General features: G+C 44.2%; 1 protein-coding gene across 2 annotated transcripts in view; it reads right to left on the bottom strand.

Moving 5' to 3' along the window:
* The window catches only part of FAT3 (FAT atypical cadherin 3), a 624278-nt gene that overhangs the window by 11709 nt on the left and 588632 nt on the right, over positions 1-23937 (bottom strand). For both annotated transcript variants that reach the window (XM_065936477.1, XM_065936476.1), the window contains exons 21-22: positions 15304-15772; positions 700-853 (exon numbers count right to left, since the gene is read on the bottom strand). In XM_065936477.1, coding sequence (XP_065792549.1) covers positions 700-853; positions 15304-15772 — 623 coding nt within the window. The remainder of the gene's footprint in view (positions 1-699; positions 854-15303; positions 15773-23937) is intronic.

Raw genomic sequence — 23937 nt, forward strand, 5'->3', positions numbered from 1 at the left:
TTACATCCAACGATTCAAAGTCAGCTAAGTATTTCCTGGTGAAGTCCTCAGGAGATTTGCTTTAATGAATACATAAGACTGATCTGTAATTAGAATATCACTTTGCTTGAGATTACATATATATATATATATATATATATATATATATATATATATATATACACACACACACTTCTAAAACCATCAAGGATGGTTAAAGTGGTATTTTCCTCAGAACTGAAAACATTCCCTTTCCATTTGGCTAACCCTTTAATTTCCCTCATTCTTGGGGGAATAAAAGATTTTCAAAGGAAAGGTAAGTCTTTAGTTTCTCAGGATGATCATAAAACCCTAGGCAGTAGAGTCCAGTTGATGGGTTCTGCGGAAATGCATAGCATATCTGTCTCAGAATTATACTGGAAACATTAGGGTATTAGATGACTTTCTTTAAATGAACTGTTTTCCAGATTATATAACACATAGTGATTATATAACTTTTTGAAAATATAGAGAGGAATAAAGTAAAAATGTAATTTACCCATAACCCCACTCCGCAGAGATAATCCCTGATAACATTTTAGTCATTGGTAAGCATTCTTCATGTACAGGTATTAACCCTTTGCCCATCCTATCAGTAGTGGATATTTTACCCCAGTTAGTTTTGTTTTCTTAGCAAGAAGAGGCAGTGTAAAAAAAGACTAACTGCACAATCGCACTTACGTGACTCCAGTGAGCCCAGCTTTGCAATTGCAGATGAAAGTGTTTCCTATGGGGTCGCAGGAGCCTCCATTCCGGCAGGGGTTTGGGAAGCAGGCTGTGATCTCAGATTCACAGTTTCTCCCGGTGAATTGGGAGAGACAAGTACACTGATAACCTGGAGAAACAGAGGAGCTTGTGAGCCACGGACGCTGCTGCCGCTCAGCGTGCACAGACTCTGCCGAAACGTGGCCTCCTGAGTCCTCTGCACAGGGTCCAAATTCCAAAGATCATTAGCAGATTGGTTATTTTGAACTTGGAACACATCTTGCCACAGAAATGCCACATAATGGTTTGTAGCTCGTGCTAGCCCACAAATATTCATCTAATTAACCACAGACATGAATGATAGTAAGAATGGTAAAAAGACACCCAGGGAGTGGATCCCAGGAACAGAGATCAGGATTCGAAGGAAGATGCTTTCCCCACCACACTGCGACTGTAAAGACAGGCTGTCTCTACGTCAGAGTTTATCTGGGTACTGTGCTCATGTCATCAGATGTCTTCCACGGCAGCTTCCTGAGAAGGGGTGTGCATGAGGTCAAGTGAGACCTCACACGGCTGAACATAGTTTTACTCCATCATTACACTTTTTTTTTTTTATAATTAAGTTATGTATGGCATTCTAAGCAATTCCCTCTGTGTTACTTTTGAGAAATCCAGAGTCATTTTTGTTCGTGAAGGCTGTGTGTGACCTGGTCTCTTTTCCTCTAGGAACAGTGTGGAGGGAGGTCCTCTCTTGCTCCCAGTCCTCTGAGCTTTCACAGTGAGGCGCGCTTTCATGGGGGTTTGCTTCACCCGGTCCTGGACACTCAGTGGGTTCTCAGGAGCCGTAATGGCAACAACTTTGGGAAGTTTTCTTTATTTCATTGATGATTTCCTCTCCTTCATTTTCTCCGTTCTACTTTTATGGAAGTTTTATGGTTTGGATGTCAGGTCATTTGGATTTTCTTTAATTTTATTTTTCTCTCTTATATTATACCTCTGTGGGGTTTTGCCTTACTTTCTGAGTTTATCATCTTTTGAAACTTTTATTGACATTTTTATATATGCTGAATTTTTCCAAAGGCTCTTACTTTGTTCACTGAGCTTTCATTTTCTTAAAACACATAACATCCAGCTCCTGTTTTGTGGTTGTAATATCTTTTCTTATTTCTCTAAAGATATTAATAATATGTTAATGCAGCACTCTCTCTGTATAGTTTCTTCCAAGTTGCTTCTATCTCTTTCTGTGGTTTGGTCTCTGTGAAGGCAGACTTCCTATGTCCAGTTGACTAAGCTCCAGTGCCCAGTTACTGATCAAACACTAGTCTGGATATTGCTTTGAAGGTATCTGTGGATGTGATTAATATTTACAATGAGTTGGCTTTAAGTAGAGCAGATTGGACTTCCCAGGTGGCACTAGTGGTAAAGAACCACCTGCCAATGCAGAAAACATAATGAGATGTGGGTTCGGTTTCAGGGTGGTGAAGATCCCCTGGAGGAGAGCATAGCAACCCACTCCAGTATTCTTGCCTGGACAATCCCATGGACAGAGGAGCCTGGTGGGCTGCAGTCTATAGGGTCACAAAGAGTCAGACATGACCGAAGCAACTTAGAATGCATGCACAAAGCAGATTATCTTATATGGTGTTGGTTCAGTTCAATTGTTGCTCAATTGTGTCCAACTCTTTGCAACCCCAGGTCTCCCTGTCCATCACCAACTCCTGGAGTTTACTCAAAATCATGTCCATTGAGTTGGCGCTGCCATCCAGCCATCTCATCCTCAGTCGTCCCCTTCTCCTCCCGCCTTCAATCTTTCCCAGCATCAGGGTCTTTACTAATGAGTCAGCTCTTTGCATCAGGTGGCCAAAGTATTGGAGTTTCAGTTTCAACAACAGTCCTTCCAATGAACATCAAGGACTGATCTCCTTTAGGATGAACTGGTTGGATCTCCTTGCAGTCCAAGGGACTCTCAAGAGTCTTCAACACCACAGTTCAAAAGTATCAATTCTTCAGTGCTCAGTTTTCTTTATAGTCCAACTCTCACATCCATACATGATGGAAAAATAATGTGGGTGAATCTTATCTATTCAAAAGAAAGCCTTAAGAAGAAGGAATTCTGCATTAAGACTGCAACACAGAAATCTTGGCTGAATTTCCAGCTCTGAGATTTCAGATCAAAGACTGAAGATAAACTCTGCATGAATTTCTAGCCTGCTGTCCTGCCCGATAAATTGCAGACTTGCCAGTCCCACAATCCTATGAGCAAATTTCTTAAAAATCACTCAGTCTCTCTCTCTCTGTTTCTCTCCCTCCATACCTGTCTATAATCTATCCATCAATCATCTATCTATCCATTCATTTATCCTATAGTTTCTGTTTTCTGGGGAACCTTAAGACAGTCCTTGTTTTCCGAATGAGAGGATTTCCTTCCTTGTCTGATAATCCTGGCTTATCAGTTCATACTGAAGAATGGGGAGGAAGAAAACTAGAAATCTCACAGGAAGCTCTAAGAACATCAGTGGGGCTTGTCAACTATGATACTGTGTCAGTATCCTTGGGTGGGTCAATTTCCACAGTAATGACCCTTATCCCCTGTTCAGAGGGAGGGTGAAGACCTGGTTTCTAACACATGGGTGATTGGGCAGTAGAAGAAGTGTGTAGATCTCAGTATGCAATGAGCACATCATATTTACTGTAGTCCACAAATAACCATCCTCCCTGTTATTAGAAGGACTCTTGGGTTAATGTCTGCTTCCCCCAGTGGTCAGTGATTGACATTGGGATATTGTAGACTGATCTGTGCAGGTGTAAGATAATTAAAAATCTGTAGATTGAAATAGTGTATGCTCTCTGTACTGACTCAACACTCCAGAGAACTCTCACGTACAGGAGGACATCATGACTGTGTGTGGGTGCTCACAGATTTGGAGAAAGACATCTTCGGGAGGCAAGTGGAAGAGGCAGGAGAGACATCTCCACATTCACAGAAGAAGGAACCTGTGTAGCCCCAGCCTCCCTGACACTAAGAATCACAGAGAACCAGAGATTGAAGCTCAGAGAGAGACACGAGACTCTTGAATGCAACACCAGTGAAACATCAGAGAACTAATTTATAAAGAAAGACCACTGTTGATGCAAGCTGTGTCCAAAAAGAGCCAGCCTGAAGTCTGTGGGCAGGATGCTCGCTTCAAATTATGCTGCTGACTTGGGGTAATTTTTTTTTTCCTGTTTGGGAAATTGTTCACCTAAATGGAAGTGGGGATTGTTGAAAGCAGTTGTAACTGGGGAAAAAATGCTTCTTTATGTCACCTGGCTAGTCTTTGGTGAGGGTGGCATGCCGTTTAGAGGGAGAGTGACTTGTGAGAAGGAACTCAGTTCCTTTTTAGACTAAAGGGAGGGGTGGGAGAATCAGGAATCTGCAAAGCACAGCGATGATGAGGATGGGGAGGGCGGTCAGGAGGGGAATCTAAGGCAAAGGGGGTCAGCCCAGGTAAGACTCCTCCTCTCCAGCTCCTATTTGACAAGCTTTTGGCTGTTTCTCAAACTATAGCAGAAGTAAGCGGGGGGGTGAGGCAGGGGCAAGGAGGGACTGTCTGAAAATAAGGGGCATTTGACTCACTATCATGGAAACTGGATTCTAAGGAGGGTCCTGGGTTTGATTTCTTTGATTTGGCGTCTCTGACCTTGGGCAATCAGAATTTAAAGTGAGGCCCGCCCTCCAGGGCACCGTTGTACTCCCACACATTTCTTCCTGCCTTTTTTTTTTTTTTTTTTAGCGCTACTTGATGCCGCCACCAGCCTGACTGGTTAACCTACTCACTGCCACTGCGTGTCTAAGCCATCAGCAGTGGTGCGCTGGAGCTGGCTCATCTAAGGTTGGGGGTACTGACTTTCAGTGTTCAGGAAGTTGGCAGACAGTTATTAAATCACTGGTGGCCTGATGCCAGCCAGGCAGGGAATAGTTACGCCACAGAAATCAGCAAAGACTGCAGATCAGGGCTTTTATTTTTAGAGAATTGGTTTACCAGCACAGCTGGGGATAGAGATACAAAGGCAGAAAAACACCACCCACGAGCACAGAGATCACTACAAATCCTGCACAAGGAGAAGCCCTGTTCTATATCTGAGAAAATTAGATGTCTGTTTTGAAGGTGATGATGATGATGGTAGCTAACACTTAGTGACAGTTATTATGGACCAAGGACAGTTGCTTTCGAACTGTGGTGCTGGAGAAGATTCTTGAGAATCCTTGGACAGTGAGGAGATCAAACCAGTTAATCTTAAAGGAAATCAACCCTGAATGTCCATTGGAAGGACTGGTGCTGAAGCTGAAGCTCCAATACTTTGGCCACCTGATGTGAAGAGCCAACTCATTGGCAAAGACCCTGATGCTGGGAAAGACTGAAGGCAGGAGGAGAAGAGGGGGGCAGAGGATGAGACGGTTGGATGGCATCAGAAGCTCAATGGATGTGAGTTTGAGCAAACCCTGGGAGCTAGTGAAGGACAGGGAAGCCTGGCATGCTGCAGTCCATGGGGTCACAAAGAGTCAAACACAACTGAATGACTGATCAACAACAACAAAGGAGAGTTCTAAATACTTAACTTGTATTAACTCATGTAGGTCTCAAAACAAGCCTACGATAAAGGGACTATTATTATTATTCCAATTTTATAGATGGGGTACAGAGAAGTAGATTATGTAGTCATGGAACTAGAGTGGACTTGAACACCAGCGGTCTGGCTCCAGAGTCTGAGTTGTTCAGTTTTCTCCTGAACTGCATGTTTAAGAATCACACTTCATTGTATGCTCTAACTGGATTTCTCTGTTTATTAAAGAGAGAAGCAAACTCTCCAGGATCTGCTCTCCTGATCTCAAACCCATGGGACAAGAAAGGCAGAGAGCCCTTTGCAAGACATCTTGCTTTTGTGAGTGTTAGTCACTCAGTCATGCCGGACTCTTTGTGACCCTGTGGACTGTAGCCCACCAGGCTTCTCTGTCCATGAGATTTTCCCATAATACTGGAGTGGGTAGTCAGTCCCTTCTCCAGGGGATCTGATTGACCCAGGGATGGAACCTGGGTCTCTTGCCTTGCAGGCTGATTCTTTACCATCTGATCACCAGGGATGATTTCAGAACTTTAAATTTGGAGAGATTTTTACATTAACATGCTGAATGGGAAAAGCAGTTGGATTTTAAAAAGTAGTCAGGTTTTTTTTTTTTTTAATGAAAGAAAAGTTATATTTGCTATTAAGCCTTTGCAAAAGTGGCTTGTTAATAAAATTAACTCATTCTAACAAAGTATTATTTATGATCTCATTATCATGGCCTGAGCCCTATTATTATTAATAATAATTTTTATAATATCAGCAAGTCTGCCACAATGATATTAAGTGATGTCACGTTTTAGTGGCTTAAAATCACTTTGTCATTCTGTGAAGGATCACAGTAATTCCATGAAAGAAAATAAGAGGCTCCATTAACACCTTAACTCCCTGGGAGTGTTGGAGAGATGAGTGGCTTGTTCAAGTATGTACAGCTAGTAAGTGATGAATTTGAACTTGAATCCAGACTTTCAGATTCTCAGATATTTCTGCAAGACTGTAGTGGCATTGGGACTTGTCAGTAAGCCAGAACTCGCCACTTACTAGGCTCCCCTCAACTCTCAAGGGAGCCAACGAGATGCAGGGAGATGGGAGACGGACAGTATCAGGCGCCTTTCAGGGAGCCAAATAATCATAACAAAGATAACAGCATATTAAAGCTTCTGCTTTTCCAAAGCATTACCATATATTGATATAAAATACAAATAGAGGGAAGAGAATTCTAAAGGTGGCCAGGCATTATTCGATCACAAATAATATTTTAACACTTTTGTGTACATAAAAGAAGAAATTCAGAGGATAATCTCAAAGTTTTATTCAAAAGGGTGCATTCTTTTTTCTTGGGTTGGAAAATATCAAATAAGGAAACTATTAGCAAGAACAACAGTTTCTTACATGCTAGGAAAAATGTAAAGAGTTTTCCATGCATTATCTCACTTAATACTTGATAAGAACCCTATGCTGAAAGTACTATTATTTTTAAAAATGGGAACTGAATATTACACAGGATTATTTGCCCAAAGTTACATAGTCAACAACTGGGAGATGCCACTTTATACCACTCTCCAGATTAAAAAGGATAATTGAATCTGTTTCTGGTTTGTAAGTAAATTCATTTATATAATTTCTTTTTTAGATTCCACATATAAAAGAACGAGCTTCTGGTTGCAAGGGGGAGGGATGGGATGAAGGGATAGGTAGGGAGTTTAGGAGGGGCATGTACTCTGCTGTATTTAAAATAGATAAACAACAAGGGGCTTCCCAGGTGTTGCTAGTGGTAAAGAACCCACCTCCCAATGCAGGAGACGTAAGAGGTGTGGGTCTGATCCCTGGATCAGGAGGGTCCCCTGGAGAAGAAAATAGCAACCCACTCCAGTATTCTTGCCTGGGAAATTCCATGGACAGAGAAGCCTGGCAGGTGACGGTTCATGGGGTCGCAAAGAGTTGGACACGACCGAGCAACTAAACAACAACAACAAGAACCAACAAAGACCTACTGCAGAGCACGTGGACCTCTGCCCAATGCTATGTGGCGGCCTGAACGGTAGGGGATGTGGGGGAGAATGGATACGTGTGTGTGTGTACAGCTGAGTCTCCCTGCTGTTCACCTGAAACTGTCGCATTGTTTGTTAATCAGCTACACGTCAGTACAAAATAAAAAGTTAAAAAAAATAAGATAATTGTCCTGCTAGCACTGAGATACACATAAAAAAAAAAAAAGAACCAACAGTTATCACCTCGCTAATCCTTATGAAACGAGAAGTGTGTTTTAAAGTCTTCCCTCAAAGCTATGCTCTTGCTTGCGATGCTAGTTACAGCTGATGCAGATGATTTTGAAATCTGCACCCACAAAAACTTAAAATGCCCTCTCTTCTCCTTGCTCCAAGAAGAACATGGCAAAACCTATTACATGCAATAAATGGAAATGGTTTGAGCAATTATAGAGTGAATTTGGACCATGTAGGCAAATAATCAAGATCATTTCTATCTTACTCCTTTGACTTAGTAGTTGTTTACCGACCTGATTTATCCAAGTGATAACTTCCACCTTCTGCCCCACTCGCTTGGTGGAGGTGAGCATTATCCTGATTGGGTTTTGCTTCCTTGATAAGGAAACATCTGCCTTCTGCACAAAGAGGGAAATAATAGCAAATGTGTAACTAGCACTTGGGATCTGAAAGCAGCATCGACCACTATGCTTGCTCAGTTATGGACTCCATTTAGATACGCCAGGAACTTTATGATTTGGGGAGAGACCTGTGATGTGGGTACACATCTAAGTTCCGGCTGTTTCCCATCAGCTGAGCTGCCTGACCTCTAGGAACCTCCCTGTTTTTATCTGATAATTAAACCTCACTCATACCCACTCACAGAGGATAATGAGGTTTTTGGATTCATCAACCACAATGCAGCCCACAAACTTTAGGTACTTTATTGTTATAATTACTGTAATTAGAATGGATTCAGAAATCAGTTTCGTTTCTCTTGCTCATAAATCAAATGGAAAGCCATGAGTTTTTGTTTTTTTTAAACTCTGACTTGTAGGCAGTATCTGGAGAAGGGAATGGCTACCCACTCCAGTATTCTTGCCTGGAGAATCCCATGGACAGAGGAGCCTGGCGGGCTACAGTCCATGGGGTCACAAAGAGTCAGACATGACTGAAGTGACTTAACATGCACATAGGCTATTTATTTGGAAATATTTAAACTTCTATCCATGTGAGTCTCGGTGAGCTTGAGAAAACTGCTGACCACATTATCACGTGGGATGCCACTCAAAAGTGGAGTGAGCTTAGCTGTGGCTCACGGCCTCTGTCACTACTTCACCCCCTCAACTTGAAGTCACTCAGACTTTCCTCTTTCACCAAGCAGGGCCCATGTACTACCTTCAGACCTCATGAGATGAAAACTTTTGAAAGGGAGCTCTCCAGCTTTCCCAAAGAAAGCTGGCTCACAATTCCCACACTGTACATTGGGCTGAGCCTCTAATACTTTCCTCGAGGATCCAGAAACACTTACTGTGTTAACAACATTAAGCACACGGTAACATTTCACTTTCTAGCATGTTCTTTTGTGTCTGCACAAAATTTGACTGCTTTAGGGTTTTGAGTTTTTCTATTAGGATCAATAAAATATTATTAATGCTATTACCATGAGGTTTTTCTAAAATAATCCCCAGAAAGTTAATTCAGTATTTAAAAGAAAGACACCCAGAAAAAAAACCCAAAACTTTTTCCCCTCATAAGCTTCAAATCTTAGTCAAATTTGTCCACAGTATATTATCTGGGAACCTGACTTTTTTGTCCCCTGGTGCTAAGTGGGCCAGTGGGCGGAGCACACACAGGAAACCTGTCCAATTCCTTTAAGCCACTCACAAAGGGAGGGAGGCCGCATAAGTTGATCTGTTGGTCACAGAGACAGCAACAGGACCCTAGAACTTAACACAGAGCTTCACACAAGTCAGGCAATTGATTAGAGTGTGGTAGACTGAATTAATCTAGACACTTACAAGTTAGGGACTGAAAACATCACCCAAAGTAGCACAGGTCACTCTGTAACTGAAGATGCTTCTGTGCCCAGCTATTTACAACATCTGGGAACTTGCTGCCTCGTGCATGTTTCTTAGAGGAGGAAGGTACACACTATTAGTTTTATCTTTGAAAGGGAGCTCAGGGTGACCCCAAACTTCTGAGGAACAAAGTTCAATCTTTACACTAAAGCAATTATTACAAAATGCAGGCTGTGCATCTGACATTCAATTTCTGAATGTCCTATGCCTCCTGGAATTCAGATTCACATTCTGGCAAATACAGAATTTATTGGGATTCTCAAATGTCAGTGGATCTCAAGTTCAGAATTGCATTGACTTTGGAGGCTTGTTATAAACAGAGATGCCTGAATTCTACTCTTGTAGGTTCTGAGATTCTGATTTGTAGGTTTGGGTCTTTTTCTTTTTCCAAACTTTTCACTGATAATTTTTTTTTTTTTTTTTTTTTTTTAGTGGTAAGTTCAGGAATTTGCAAAATACAACTCAGTGACCTAGCAGAAGGTTTCTCTGATGTGGACAGAGAATGTCCGGGACAAGTCAACAGATTTTCCTTTCTTCTTAACAAGCAAGAGACTCTCCTAGAATAAGGTCTCATTTTAATCAGGTTCTCAGGTGGTGCAGAGGCACCTTGGAGTTTCAGAAATACTATATACAACACACAAAATCAGAATAGAACTTGTCTTTTTGGGGGGTGCGTTCAGGGCAGTTCGGAGACAGCATATCACCGAGGGATCTTGTTAAAAACACAGATTCTGACTTATTCTCAGATGCTGCATTTTTAACATTTCCAGTGATGCTGCCACTGCTGGTGCCTAGAACACACTTTGAGCAACAAAGTTTAAGAGCATAGGCTGGGGGCAGGGGGCAGGAGTTCCACAAACCTGCATCAAGTCCTGGCTTCCTGATGTTACTAGCTGTGTGACGGCGGACTGGTTACTTGACCTGTCTTGTCTGTTTCTTTATTAGAAAAATGGGAGTTGAGGGGAGCAAAGAATAGCACTGATCCATGTACAGATGTGAGAGTTGGACCATAAAGAAGGCTGAGAGCTGAAGAATTGATGCTTTTGAACTGTGGTGTTGGAGAAGACTCTTGAGAGCCCCTTGTACTTCAAGGAGATACAACCAGTCTATCCTAAAGGAAGTCAGTCCTGAATATTCTTTGGAAGGACTGATGCTGAAACTGAAGCTCCAATGCTTTGGCCACGTGATGCAAAGAGCTGACTCATTGGGAAAGACCCTGATGCTGGGAAAGATTGAAGGCAGGAGGATAAGGGGACGACAGAGATGAGATGGTTGGATGGTATCACCTACTCAATAGGCATGAGTTTGAGCAAACTCAGAGAGATAGTGAAGGACAGGGAAGCCTGGCGTGCTGCAGTCTATGGGGTCACAAAGAGTCAGACACACTTAGCAACTGAACAACAGCAAAAGTATTAGGGTGAGAACTGTATCTCAGCACAGAAGCACTCACAAGGTGCTTACCACAGCGTCAAGGACATAGTAACAAAGTGACAAGCTAACAAATGGGACTCTATCACTGAAAGTTATCAACTTCTCATTTTAAGATTAGGCTGTAATAACCTAGGGGGGTGGGAAAGAGCGGGAGGTGGGAGAGAGATTAGAGAATAAAGAGACATATGTACACCTATGCTTAATTCAAGTTGATGTATGACAGAAATCAAATCAACATTTAAAGCAATCATCAATCAATCAAAAATAGATAAATATTAAAAAACAAAGAGAGTAGTTTTCGGTCTCATGAAAGCCGCCTGAATGACTGCTTCTGGCCTGGCAGTCTTGGTTGCCACATTGCTTTGCCAAATTGTAGTTTAGCTGCAACTGTGTCTTCTGGTCACGGGCTTGAGCCGAGCAGGATGAGACTCTGAGGACCGAGGCCTGCATATTCAGGCCCTGGGCACTCCCTGGGCTGCTGCCGACCCACTGGGTCTGGAAGCACAGGGGTCACAGTGGGACTAGGCTAGTTCTTTTTTCACAGCGGTTGCTATTTCCAGCTCGTGTTTATGAAATACATATAATTTTAAGGCTTTACCAAGAGAGAGCCTTCCCTGTGGTTGATTTTCAGAGTCATAATTACCCTCTTATTACAAGTCAGTGTTCTGGGCTCTGACTCCCCTGGGTTCTCGTGGCCGGCTCGTGGGACAGCCAGAGGTATAAGAGTGGTCAAATCTGCTGACCACACCGTTCCGAGCTAGCAGACTCAGCAGCCTTGTCAAGGGTTTGACTGAGTTAGGAAGCGGTTCAAGCAGAATCCTGCTTCTCTGAAAGAAATCTGCTTCATGCTCTGGGTTGCCTACTTTTAAAATTCTGAATGCTCTGAACAAGAGTCTGGTGCTAAGACTATCACGATTTGAGAGTAGAGGATTACCAGGACAACCAATGACCAATATCCCCCAGCATCCTCTAAGGTCCAAGAGAATGACTGCAGAAACACAGGTGTTGTGGAAGTGTAGAGTGACAAGTAACTCAGGGTTGCAACAACAGTAAGATGCCCAGATAACCGTGTTATCAACATTCTCATGTGCAAGGAGTCATTTAAGCACCTTGCTCTACTTTTTCCAGCTCAAATTTCCTCTTTGACTGCTCCTTGCATTCTAGCCTTTGATCTGGGGAAGGAAGACTCTTTCCCTGTGTGATTATATACCCTGGTAGCCAGAGGGAATTCTTCCAGGCATGAATATTCTTTCATTAATGACAGTCTCCTTGTTCTTTTTATTTTTTCTCTTTTTCTTTCTTGTTCTTTTTAAATCATCACTCACAACTGAGATGATTTCCCCCTTATTTTAAATAACCTTATAATTGGCTAAATAGTTCACAGATATGAGTTAAAGGCCAAACTGTTGGTTCTGCCTTTTCTTGCTCCCCCTACACCTCCCGATTATTTAGCACCAATTTAGGGCATGCATGTATGCATACAAGCTAAGTCACTTCAGTTGTGGCCGACTCTGTGAGACCCTATGGACTGTAGCCCACCAGGCTCCTCTGTCCACGGGATTCTCTAGGCAAGAATACTGGAGTGGGTTGCCATCTCCTTCTCCTCAATTTAGGGCAGCAGTCCCCAAACCTTTTTGGCACTCAGGGATGGGTTTGGTGGAAGACAAGTTTTACATGGACCAAGGGTGGTCTGGGGATGATTCAAGCACATTACATTAATTGTGCACGTTATTGCTATTACTATTACATCAGCTTCAGCTCAGATCATCAGACGTTAGATCCTGGAGCTTGGGGGCCCCTCATTGAGGGAATTTGCAGATGGGATATGGGGACCCAGCAAAAAGTCCTCTCATGTGAATAGACAGTGGGGCGAGAAAATGGATTCTCTCTCCTCTTTTCTAGAAGCCAAGGCCCCAATCCTGATAGCCAGGCAGCAAATAGGTACCTCCTCAGAAGAGGGCTCTGTGGTCCCCATGGAAGCAAGTCCCCTTGGGTTTCCTGGTGGGTCGCCAGGAGCCTGCTGGCCCGGGCTCAGCCCTGCTGTGCGCAGTACTGCCCTTTCTGGACCATGCCCGATGGGGCGGGTCCTGAGATAAGAACCACGGCTTCTCTCAGCCACCTCTCTCATAAGAGGTAGTAGGTTTGGGAGAAGGGAGATGGAGGTGAGGAAAGATACTTTGTTTTAGGAAAACAGGAGCTCCCAATAGAAAGGAAAGACTTGAGCTGATAAAAGAAACACTTTATTGCCTTGGAGGAAAGAATACCTGCCACAGAATCCCAATCCCAAGTCTAAGTACAGGGGGAAGCTGGGGAGCAACGGACAATGAGGTGTTTGACAGCGGATGCAACCCACGGGCAAAGCTGGGTCCCTGGGAAGAGGAAAGCAGGTTCTTCAGACCATGTGAAAATGTGTCAATATATGGCAGGTGGGTCCTCAGTCCTGAACTTTGGTTAAGCCAAATTACTTTTAAAAACAAAGGAAAACTGCTGTTTCTGATGGAGGTCATAGATATTTAATGAACATACCTGCACTGAAGACTTAGCTCAGGGATTTTTATGGTAATTAGAGAAGTATGAGCCCTGAAGAATTGTTGCTTTTGAACTGTGGTGTTGGAGAAGAGTCTTGAGAGTCCCTTGGACTGCAAGGAGATCCAACCAGTCAATTCTAAAGGAAATCAGTCCTGAATATTCATTGGAAGGACTGATGTTGAAGCTCCAATACTTTGGGCAGCTGATGCAAATAACTGACTCATTTGAAAAGACCCTAATGCTGGGAAAGATTGAAGACGGGAGGAGAAGGGGGTGCCAGAGGATGAGACGGTTGGATGGCATCACCGATTCAATGGATATGAGTTTGAGCAAACTCTGGGAGATAGTGAAGGACAGGGAAGCCTGGCGTGCTGCAGTCCATGGGCTGGCAAAGAGTCAGACATGACTGAGCAACTGAACAACAACAAAATTAAAATATACACTGAAGAAAAAACAAGCTCCCTTAGTCTTTTTCCTTAACACAGTGATTATTATTATTTTCATGCTAACCCATTGTGGAAACCCATAACTTTGCCAGCAAAACAACATCCTGCCACCGTTAAAAGTATGTTACAATTTGTGGCTGTGGACCCAGTATTTGACATGAAGTGGTGTTCTATTTCAACCCAATTTAATTATATGCTCCCTTTATACATCGTGGATAGCTCACACTAGCAGAATTGTTTTGGCTGGTGAAAAACTGGCCATGACTTGTCATAATAGGCTGGTTTATAGAACCACTGAAGTATAGTTACTGCCCATCATTTGAGAATTATGGCACCATAACAACCCTTTATTTACATATACTGCTGAGACAGTAAAAAAAAGCAAATAGATTTCTTAAATCGAGACGGCAGAAATCTACCCCCAGGGCACGTGGCCCTTGTTGCGGCAGTAACATATGCAAGCCTAAATAACTTTGGTGACGTCTTTCAGCAGCGCATCATTTTATGGGCAGTTCACAACATTCTAATAATAAAATGGAGTCTAAATTTGGAGTTGTGCTTCACCAACAGTAGATGGTAATGTACACAGCGGAATCTCTGTGTGATTTGTGAGGAAGGTTTAAATTTGCTAATCACACTCCCACTGAGAGATTCCACAGAGGGGCTGAAGTGAAGTCAGATGGCAAAGCCTTCAGCCAGGAGAGCCTGACCTAGTTTACATTAACACAGGTCCTGCTTCTGAGTAAAGTCAGGGATTTTTTCATCTTCAGACTCCTACACTGAGAGTCTTAGCTTTCCCCTTGTACAATAGAAACCCTCTATAAACCCACACCATCCCTGTCTCTCTCCCCTTTTTTTGCCTACCCCATTCTGTCCTCTTCATAATCTCTGGGGAAAATTTCACTGGGGTAAAGCTTCACTGCTCTCGTTGACTGTCTTGATAGTTGATGTAAATTGCCTTCTCCTTGTTCTTTTGGAGTTGCACTAATACATACATTTTAAAATGCTTCCTCCAAAAAAGCTTCCTCCAAAACATCTCCTCTACACTTCTGTTTCTAGGGTGGCAGATCCACCCTCAGGTGCCCTTTAGTAGAAGCTAAAGTCCCATGTCTGCCTGCGAGAGGGCAGTGCCTGATCATCACGACTCAGATTGTTACCCAGTCTTTCTGCAGTGACATGCAAGTGGTCCAAAGGGGCAGACACTTCAAAGGGCATCCAGTTCCTCCAGGCTGCTGAGACCTGGGAAGGTGTGGAGATGGCGGGGAGCGGGAGCTGGACGGCACCTTCCAGGCCCCTGCAGCTGGCCTGCTGCGCCCTTGGGATTCTGCAAAGTGACCAGCTCCTGTAATTGCCAACTTCCATCAGGGGGTTAAGAGGCTGAGCCAGCAGGGAAACCACCTCTCTGGGAGAGCACTCCCAGATGCTTGAGAGAGCGGTGAGGCAGGTCGGCCTCCCACCCCCATCCCCCCATCCCCCCACCCCCGGGGCGGGGCCCAGGGTGCTCACCTCCGGAGGCCAGGCCGGCGCAGCTGCCTCCGTGCTGGCAGGGCCCGCGCTCACAGGCGTCGGGGTAGAGCACGCAGCCCAGCTTCAGCTCGGTCAGGCCCACCACCTCGGCGAAGCTGCTGCGCTTGTTCTGCAGCGGCAGCTCGTTGTTATTCAGCACCACCGAGTCCAGGCAGCCCTGGAAGCCGCTCAGCACCTGCGTGACCCGCGCGTCGGTCAGGCTGCGGATGCTGTCCGCCTGCACCAGGGCCCCGAAGTAGATGGCGCTCTCGGTGCCCAGCGTTTGGAAGTAGAGGGGCGCCCTGCGGCGCTCCACGTAGCTGTCGTCCAGGGCCAGGCTGGTGAAGTTGCGGTTGAGCTCCAGGAAGACGGAGTGCCAGCTCCCGTCGTTGACCGCGCGGCCCGAGATGCCCAGGATGCCGGGGCCGCTGCCGCAGTCCAGCTGAAACCACAGCTTGCCGTCCACGATCTGCGCGGAACCAACACCGGGGTGCTTTTCAACGTGCATCTGGCCATGCACTCCTGGGCACCCTGTTCCCAACCAGCCTGGGCTTTTGATCCACTCGCAAATCTGCTATGGGTTGATTTTTAATAATCACCCTTTCTCCTCATTATATGCCATGCAGATGCATACCTGAGATTTCACAAATTGTCTTGTAATTAGCAATAGGAGTGCAGGCTCAGAAATCCACACTAATATTTAAGAATGTTCCTACTGTTTCCATCTTCATCCTTTAAAAATTCACCGCAGTTTTCTGTTTAGGGGGGTCCTTTATTCTGTGCGCCCTTCCAAACTACTACCAGCACAGAGTGAGTTCTGTGAACTTATTAATATTCATTTACAAATATGCATTGAACATCCACTGTGTGCCGAGCAGTGTGGCAGGGCCTGTGAGGACTGCTGAGTGGAGTTGTTGCTGCTGGCCTCCCGGGGCTTCTGTTTAAGTGGGGACATGGCCATGAACCAACTAAGCCCAGAATTACATGTATACGCCCCAAGAAAGTCTGCGACTGTGCTGTAGGGGGGAGAAGGAGGACATGTGAATTTCTTACTTCCCAGCTTCATGCATGTGTAAGATTTAAAAACTCTCTTATTAAATGCTAGCCATCTGCTTACAACAGGCTTACAGCAGTTCTTCAGGGTTGCTGTTCATCATTTAGGTTAAGAGCATCCTATAAAGTACTCAGGGCTTAGCCAGTTGCTAGGAACGTATGTATTCACTGCTACATTGAAAATGGAGAACCAGCAAGGGCCTCCTACAGCACAGGGAGCTCTGCTGTGTTACGTGGCAGCCTGGATGGGAGGGGCGCTTGGGGGAGACTGGATGGCTGAGCCTTTTCGCTGTTCACCTGAAACTATGACAACATTGTTAATCAGCTATATCCCAATACAAAATAAAAAACTTAAGACAGAAAGAACGGATGTGTATTTCATGACTTCGGGAGCTCCAGAAGGATCTGGCTCATTGTGTACACCTTGCAGATACTCCCAGCCCCTGGTCTGGGGTCAGCTACAGAGAGCGGCCTGCTGTTTCTGTTGCCCTGGTGAGGGAAGGCACCCAGGTCTCCCCTGCCCCGAGCAGGCTAACTCCCAAAGGACAGCAAACTCAGGGACATGTGCTACCAGCGGGAGAGCCAGGATCAGCTGCTGCGCAGGAGACAGGCTGGCCTTTCCTCTGCTGCCCACCCTCATGTGCATTTCTCAGAGATGTGAGATGCTGTGAAGATCCAGGGAATGAAGGCCAGAGCACTGTCTCATCAACAAGTCAGTGCTGGGCCACGAAGGAATTCACGGCCACAGAGCATGACACAGAAGCCAGGGCCCTGTCCTCTGTGAACCCTCAGAGGCAGCCGCTGAGCCACGCCAGGGCAGCCAGCCTTCACCTAGGGTCTGTCGCCACGTGCAGTCTGGTGCCAGGGCCTGGGTGGAGAGCAGGAGCTTGTAGAGAGAGAGGGGGAAATGGACGGAAGGGGAAGGCACGGGGGTACTCAGGGCACCGGGGCCAGGGAGCTACCAACGTCACAGAAATAAACTGAGTCTATCTTTCCAAGATGCGTTTGGCTCCTGACAGACCTGTTAGGGACGGGCACACCACCACTCACCCTCACAAACGGGACACTTTTCTATGCCTCAGCGGCTTTTGCGGACAACTAATTCCTAGGGACTCTCAGTTCTGCCACTGAGACTCCATGAATTCACTGGCACCCTCTCTTCCTACATATAAAGTTTATGCCACATAAATACGTGTATATGAAAGGCGGGAGGCTCTGTGAATCAGGCAGAGCCTTGTGAATTTAGGAATGAGAAATCAAATTCCAGCTTTGTCCTGTATCACCCAGGTTCCCTAGGGAGAACTGGCTGGCGTCTGGGTTTGAAAAGTGAGAGTGTTGGCCCCCTAGTCGTGTCTGACTCTGTGTGACCCCATGCACTGTAGCCCGCCAGGCTCCTCTGTCCATGGGATTCTCCGGGCCAGAATACTGGAGTGGGTTGCCATTCCCCTCACCGGGGATCTTCCCGACCCAGGGATTAAACCCAGGTCTCCCGCATTGCAGGCAGATTCTCTACTGTCTGAGCCACCGGGGAAGCTCCGGGTTTAAGACCCCTTATAGAGAAAGCAAAGAGAACTGCCGTGGCTTATTTTACAAGGAGGATGAGTCCACTACAGAACTGTCAGCCACCTTGTACGGTACATACATCCTGTGCTCAGTAATACAAATGCATGCAGCACAAAGACTGGAAACAAATTTTTATTTTCAGAGATCATTCATGTGTAATCTATGCCGTTGTTTTTGTCATTTTTTGTTGCTGTTCAACAAAATGTACCGAATGAATATTGTAAATCATGCCAGAATACTTTCTCAGTGACAACTCCTGGATAATATCCATATTTTTATTTCAGTGTCAGTAATAAAACGATCAAATGTGACTTTGGGGACTACCTGCCTCTGGCACAGTCCATCTGCTGTAGTGTTCAGTGGCTGTAGCGTCTATAGGGGTCCCCAGTCTATCAAGGAAAATCTTGGGGTGAGGTTTTGTAAAAGGATGTATTTAATGAATATATTACTTGGTCCATTCCCCTCCCGAACCCTAACCCCCATCTCTTGGGATAATAATCAAGTTATAAATTCATCCAGGAGAACTGCTGTGGCTCTGATGTAGTCACATACACAGATGTTCTACCACTAAGATTATCCCATGGTATTACAGTGTATGGTTAAGCTTTCTGTTTTGTTTTACCTGTTCAAAAAAATAACAGCAACAACACACCTGAGTGAACAGAAAGATACCTACATGACCCACAGCTTTTGAAAACAAAAGTGACTCATACCTTCTAAATTCTAGGAGTTTGGAATTATAAGCCTTTTCTAGATAACGAACTAGAATGCCGATACCAAAAGCTACCTTGTAAAAAGTCAATATCTGGCTATTTTACAAGTATATTATGCCAGGAGGAGGAGAGAATGCTTTCATATCTGAGTCCTCTCACCTTGGAAAATTACACTCTGGTCATAATTTTTCTGTCTTCAGAATGGGGTTTATCCAGTTTTAAAGAATCTCTCTTTTAAGAGGACAAAGCTTCTTCAAAACAGAGGGCAAGATAGTTTAATAGAAACTGAAGTGTACATGAAACTGTAAGAAAAGTCTGCAGCAAGGATCTGAAATGGAGTGTGTCTGTCAGGGTGGAGAAGTGGAGATAGGTAGGCAATGTGTTCAATTAAAGCATAATGTCACAAAAGGTGCAGGTATTCAGGGTTGTCTGAAATCAATGACATGCTTTAACCTGGATCTTCAGTGGCTTGGGTTTAAGGAAACAAATTATCAGAGCTGTAATTCACCTTGTAAGAAAGCAGAATTTTGAGTAAGAAAGTATGAATTATAGTGCAAAGTCTGACTGCTTCAGACTGTTGGCGTGTGGCTCTGGCACATGCATATCATCATAAACTTGTAAGAAGGTTACAAATACTCTTTGAAAGGGGTTTCAAAAACCTATTTTTTAAGACGGCCATTAATAGCTATCTGGCATACAGTAGGAGGGACACAATAAAGGCAAGGACCTAGTAGAGGCAGAAGAGATGATGACGAGGTGGCAAGAACACACAGAACTATACAAAAAGGTCTTAATGACACGGGTAACCACGATGGTGTGATCACTCACCTAGAGCCAGACATCCTGGAATGCGGTCAGGTGGGCCTTAGGAAGCATCACACTACGAACAAAGCCAGTGGAGGTGATGGAATTCCAGCTAAGCTATTTCAAATCCTGAAAGATGATGCTGTTCAAGTGCTATACTCAATATGCCACAAATTTGGGAAACTCAGCAGTGCCCAGAGGACTGGAAAATGTCAGTTTTCATTCCAATCCCAAAGAAGGGCAGTTCCCAAGAATGTTCAAAGTACTGAACAATTGCACTCACTTTGCATGCTAGTTGGTTATGCTCAAAATCCTTCAAGCTACGTGAACTGAGAATTTCTAGATGTACAAGCTGGGTTTAGAAAAAGGAGAGGAACCAAGGATCAAACTGTCAACATTCGTTGGATCACAAAGAAAGCAAGGGAGTTCCAGAAAAACATCTGCTTCATTGACTATGCAAAAGCCTTTGACTATGTGGATTCCAACAAACTGTGAGAAAGTCTTAAAAAGATGGAAATACCAGACCAACTTACCTGTCTCCTGAGAAGCTTGTATGCAGGTCAAAAAGCAACTGTTAGAACCTTATGTGGAACAACAGACTGGTTCAAAATTGTCACCCTATTATATGCACAGTACGTCATGTGAAATGCCAGGCTGGATGAATCTCAAGCTGGAATCAAGGTTGCTGGGAGAAATATCAACAACCTCAGATATGCAGGCGATACTACTTTAGTGGCGGAAAGAGAAGAGGAACTAGAGAGCCTCTTGATAAGGGTGAAAGAGGAGAGTGAAAAAGTTGGCTTAAAACTCAACATTCAAAAAACTAAGATCATGGTATCCGGTCACATCACTTCATGGCAAAAAGAAGTGCAAAAAGTGGAAACAGTGACAGATTTTATTTTCTTGGGCTCCAAGGCTCCAAAATCACTGTGAACAGTGACTACAGCCATGAACTTAAAAGACACTTGCTCCCTGGAAGAAAAGCTATAAAACCTAGACAGAGTATTAAAAGGCAGAGACATCACTTTGCTGACAAACATCCCTATTGTCAAAGCTATGGTTTTTCCAGTAGTCATGTATAGATGTGGGAGTTGGACCATAAAGAAGGTTGAATGCTGATGAATTGATGCTTTCAAATTGTTTTGCCTAAGATTCTTGAAAGTCCCTTGGACTTTCAGTCAATCCTAAAGGATATCAACCCTGAATATTCATTGAAGGACTGATGCTGAAGCTGAAGCTCCAATCTTTGGCCACCTGATGCAAACAGCCGACTCATTGGAACAGACCCTGGTGCTGGGAAGGACTGAAGACAAAAGAAGAAGAGGGCGACAGAGGATGGGATGGTTCGATGGCATCACTGACTCACTGGACATGAATCTGAGCAAACGCCCGGAGGTAGTGAAGGACAGGGAAGCCTGGCGTGCTACAGTCCATGGAGTTGCAAAAAGTTGGACATCACTTAGTGACTGAACAACAACAACATACAGTAGATGCTCAAAAAATACAGTTTTAATGAATACACAATGAATAAATCTCAGCCCTAGGAATCTCTTCTTTTGATAAACAGTGCAGTACTCCCGACTTGCCTGCCACTGCCAGAGGCCAGGGCACTACTGATTAGTTTAGGCAAGTCACTGATGCTCTCCGAACCTCAGTTTTCTTAGTGGTGAAAAAGCAGGCACTCACATGTGTGCATGAGATCATGAGAATGAAAATACACAGAAGCTGCCGTAAAGCACATGGAGCTCAGCCTGGTGCCCGGTGATGACCTAGAGGGATGGGGGACGGGAGGGAGGCTCAAGAGTGAGGCTACAGGTATGCATACACGATTCACATTGTACACCAGGACTAACACAGCATTGCAAAGCAGTTATCTGGGCTTCCCTGGTGGCTCAGATGGTAAAGAATCTTCCTGCAGTGCAGGAGATCCAGGTTCAATCCTGGGTAGGGAAGATGCCCTGGGGAAGGAAATGGTGGCTACTCCAGTATTCTTGCCTGGAGAATCCCATGGACAGAGGAGACTGGTGGGCTACAGTACACAGGGTCGCAAAGAATCAGACATGACTGAGTGAAAAGCAGTTAAACTGGGCTTCCCAGGTGATGTTAGTGCTAAACAACCCGCCTGCCGATGCAGGAGACTTAAAGAGACTCGGGTTAGATCCCTGGGTTAGGAAGATCCTTTGGAGAAGGAAATGGCAACCCACTCCAGTATTCTCGCCTGGAGAATCCCATGGTCAGAGGAGCCTGGCAGTCTACAGTCCACAGGGTCGCAGAGTTGGACATGATGGAAGCGACTTAGCACACACACTAACGAGCAAGTACGTCTTGCACTTTTGCTATAATATTGGACCTGAAAGATTAATGCAGGGAAAAATATTACTTGTGTCTCGGGAATCTCTCCTAGTGATCCAGCATGTTTCTTCTACAGGTTTGAGGAGAGCCACGGAACCTATCCCACCACTTTCATCATGACTTTGGCTGCCAGGAAATTCAGAGCTATGGTCTGTGTTCAACAAATCCCTGGTCTTTCTGTCCATCCCTATTTTACTAGTTGGGTCTTAGCCTTTCGTTTTTTATCTTTTTAAAAGTACAAGTATAATTAACTTGTTATATTATTTTCAGGTGTGCCACATAGTGAATCGATATTTTTATATATTACAAAATGATCATCCCTGTTGTGTCTAGCTACTATCTGTCGCTGTACAAAGTTATTACAGTATTATTGACCATATTCCCTATGCAGTACATTATATCCTCATGGCTTATTTATAACTGGAAGTCTGTCCCTCCTGATCCCCTTCCCCTAATTCACTTATCCCTGTTTTCATCTTAATGGTGCTTTGATTTTATCACTTTTGAGGTTTTACAGTGAGTCTGGAATCTCTTCTGGAAGAGACAAGTATCAATCATAAACAGAAGGACGAGCACCTCCTTGTCCATGAGAACGTTCATTTCCTGAGGTCTCCATGAAATTCTTCAACTGTCTTTGAGGGGTACCCTCTACCTTGCAGGTCATCTTAAGTACTTTTTAGAGAATGTGCTTTAGCTGGGAAAATATAAACAACCAAGAGGTGCAATTTAAACAAAGCACTGCAGCGTAGTCATTGAACCAAAGTATAAGGCACACACTGAACCTAAAGCCAATGAAATTAAATCTTGCATGAGGCTGAAAATGTTAAGCAAACAGATTCAAATCCCCTAAGTGGCTATTCCTGGTGACTGCAGGGGAGTATCTGCAGTAGTTTAGTACAGCTGTGTCCTGCTTTGGACAAAGCCAACATATGAAAAGCAAACTTACCCAACAGACAGATTGGGGTGGGGGTGGTTATTCACATCACAAAGGGATTAATGGAAGGGTTCCTTCAAATAGCAACCATCCCTGGTTTATTAGAATTCCATTTATAGAGATTCAATTTACACAACTCTCAGAAACACACTTGTTTCATGAAATACAATATACCTTAGGAGCTAGAGCCGCATAAAAGGTTGAATTATTCTTCTTTCCCATCCCTAGGGTTCTGCACATTTTAGACATTTGCCAGTGAAGTGTCAAATGACAAGCTCCATTTTAGGATCAAGCCATTCATATCCCATATTTTTGTTCTCTCTCAAATTTAACGCTATTTAAAAGAATTGCTAATAGAAAGTATTTGCTTCCTAAGGATGTTCAGCAGCTGCCAGTCCTGTGAAAGCTGGAAGGAGAGAGGGGGAAGGTCAGTGACACCCAGGCAGGGCCCCTGGCAGCTGTGACCTCTGCGTGAGCGGAGTGCCTTCCCAGTGATCATACAACCCTGCCTCTCAGGGCTGTTTAGGAGGGAGGGGACACATGTATACCTATGGCCGACTCACGTCGATGTATGGCAGAAACCATCACAATACTGTAAAGTAACTATCTTTCCATTAAAATGAATAAAGAAATGTAAAAAATACATTTTTTAAAAAAAGAAAGTGAGCTAAGGATGCTAGGCAGCTTGCTTCAGTAGCCAGGAGGTTAAAAAGACAGGACTTAGGTTTTTGAATTTATCTTCTTCCATCATGAAGATCTGATTTGAATTCACTGTTTTCTAAAACTGTGCATCCTGAGTGTTTCTCTCTCTTTTTTTAAAAAAGTGAATCTGTCCAAAACTTTTCTAAGTGGTATACTTTATTTTTCTTATTTTTATTTTTTGGCCCTGTGGCATGCAGGATCTTCGTTCCCAACTGAGGACTGAACCCGCGTCCCTACCCTGTAAGCCTGACCACTGGGCCACCAGAGAAGTCTCTTGTTTTCTTTTGAAAACACTGTTTTCCTAACAGGGCTGTAATTATTCTCTGAGTTGAATGAGTCAGGGTAGCGGGAGATTCCTTACGGAAGTGGCCAACTTAAACTCTAGTTCGCGGCTCACTCCCTCTGCACAGAGCCTGGCAGTATCAGAAGCAGGTATATGAAGTCTATGTGGCAGGAACGGCCATTGCATCTACTCTTCTACATGCTTTTCTCCCTCTAGGATTAAAGCCTGAG

This window comes from Muntiacus reevesi, chromosome 5 (assembly GCF_963930625.1).
Source record: "Muntiacus reevesi chromosome 5, mMunRee1.1, whole genome shotgun sequence".
In the NCBI taxonomy this organism is placed as follows: Eukaryota; Metazoa; Chordata; class Mammalia; order Artiodactyla; family Cervidae; genus Muntiacus; species Muntiacus reevesi.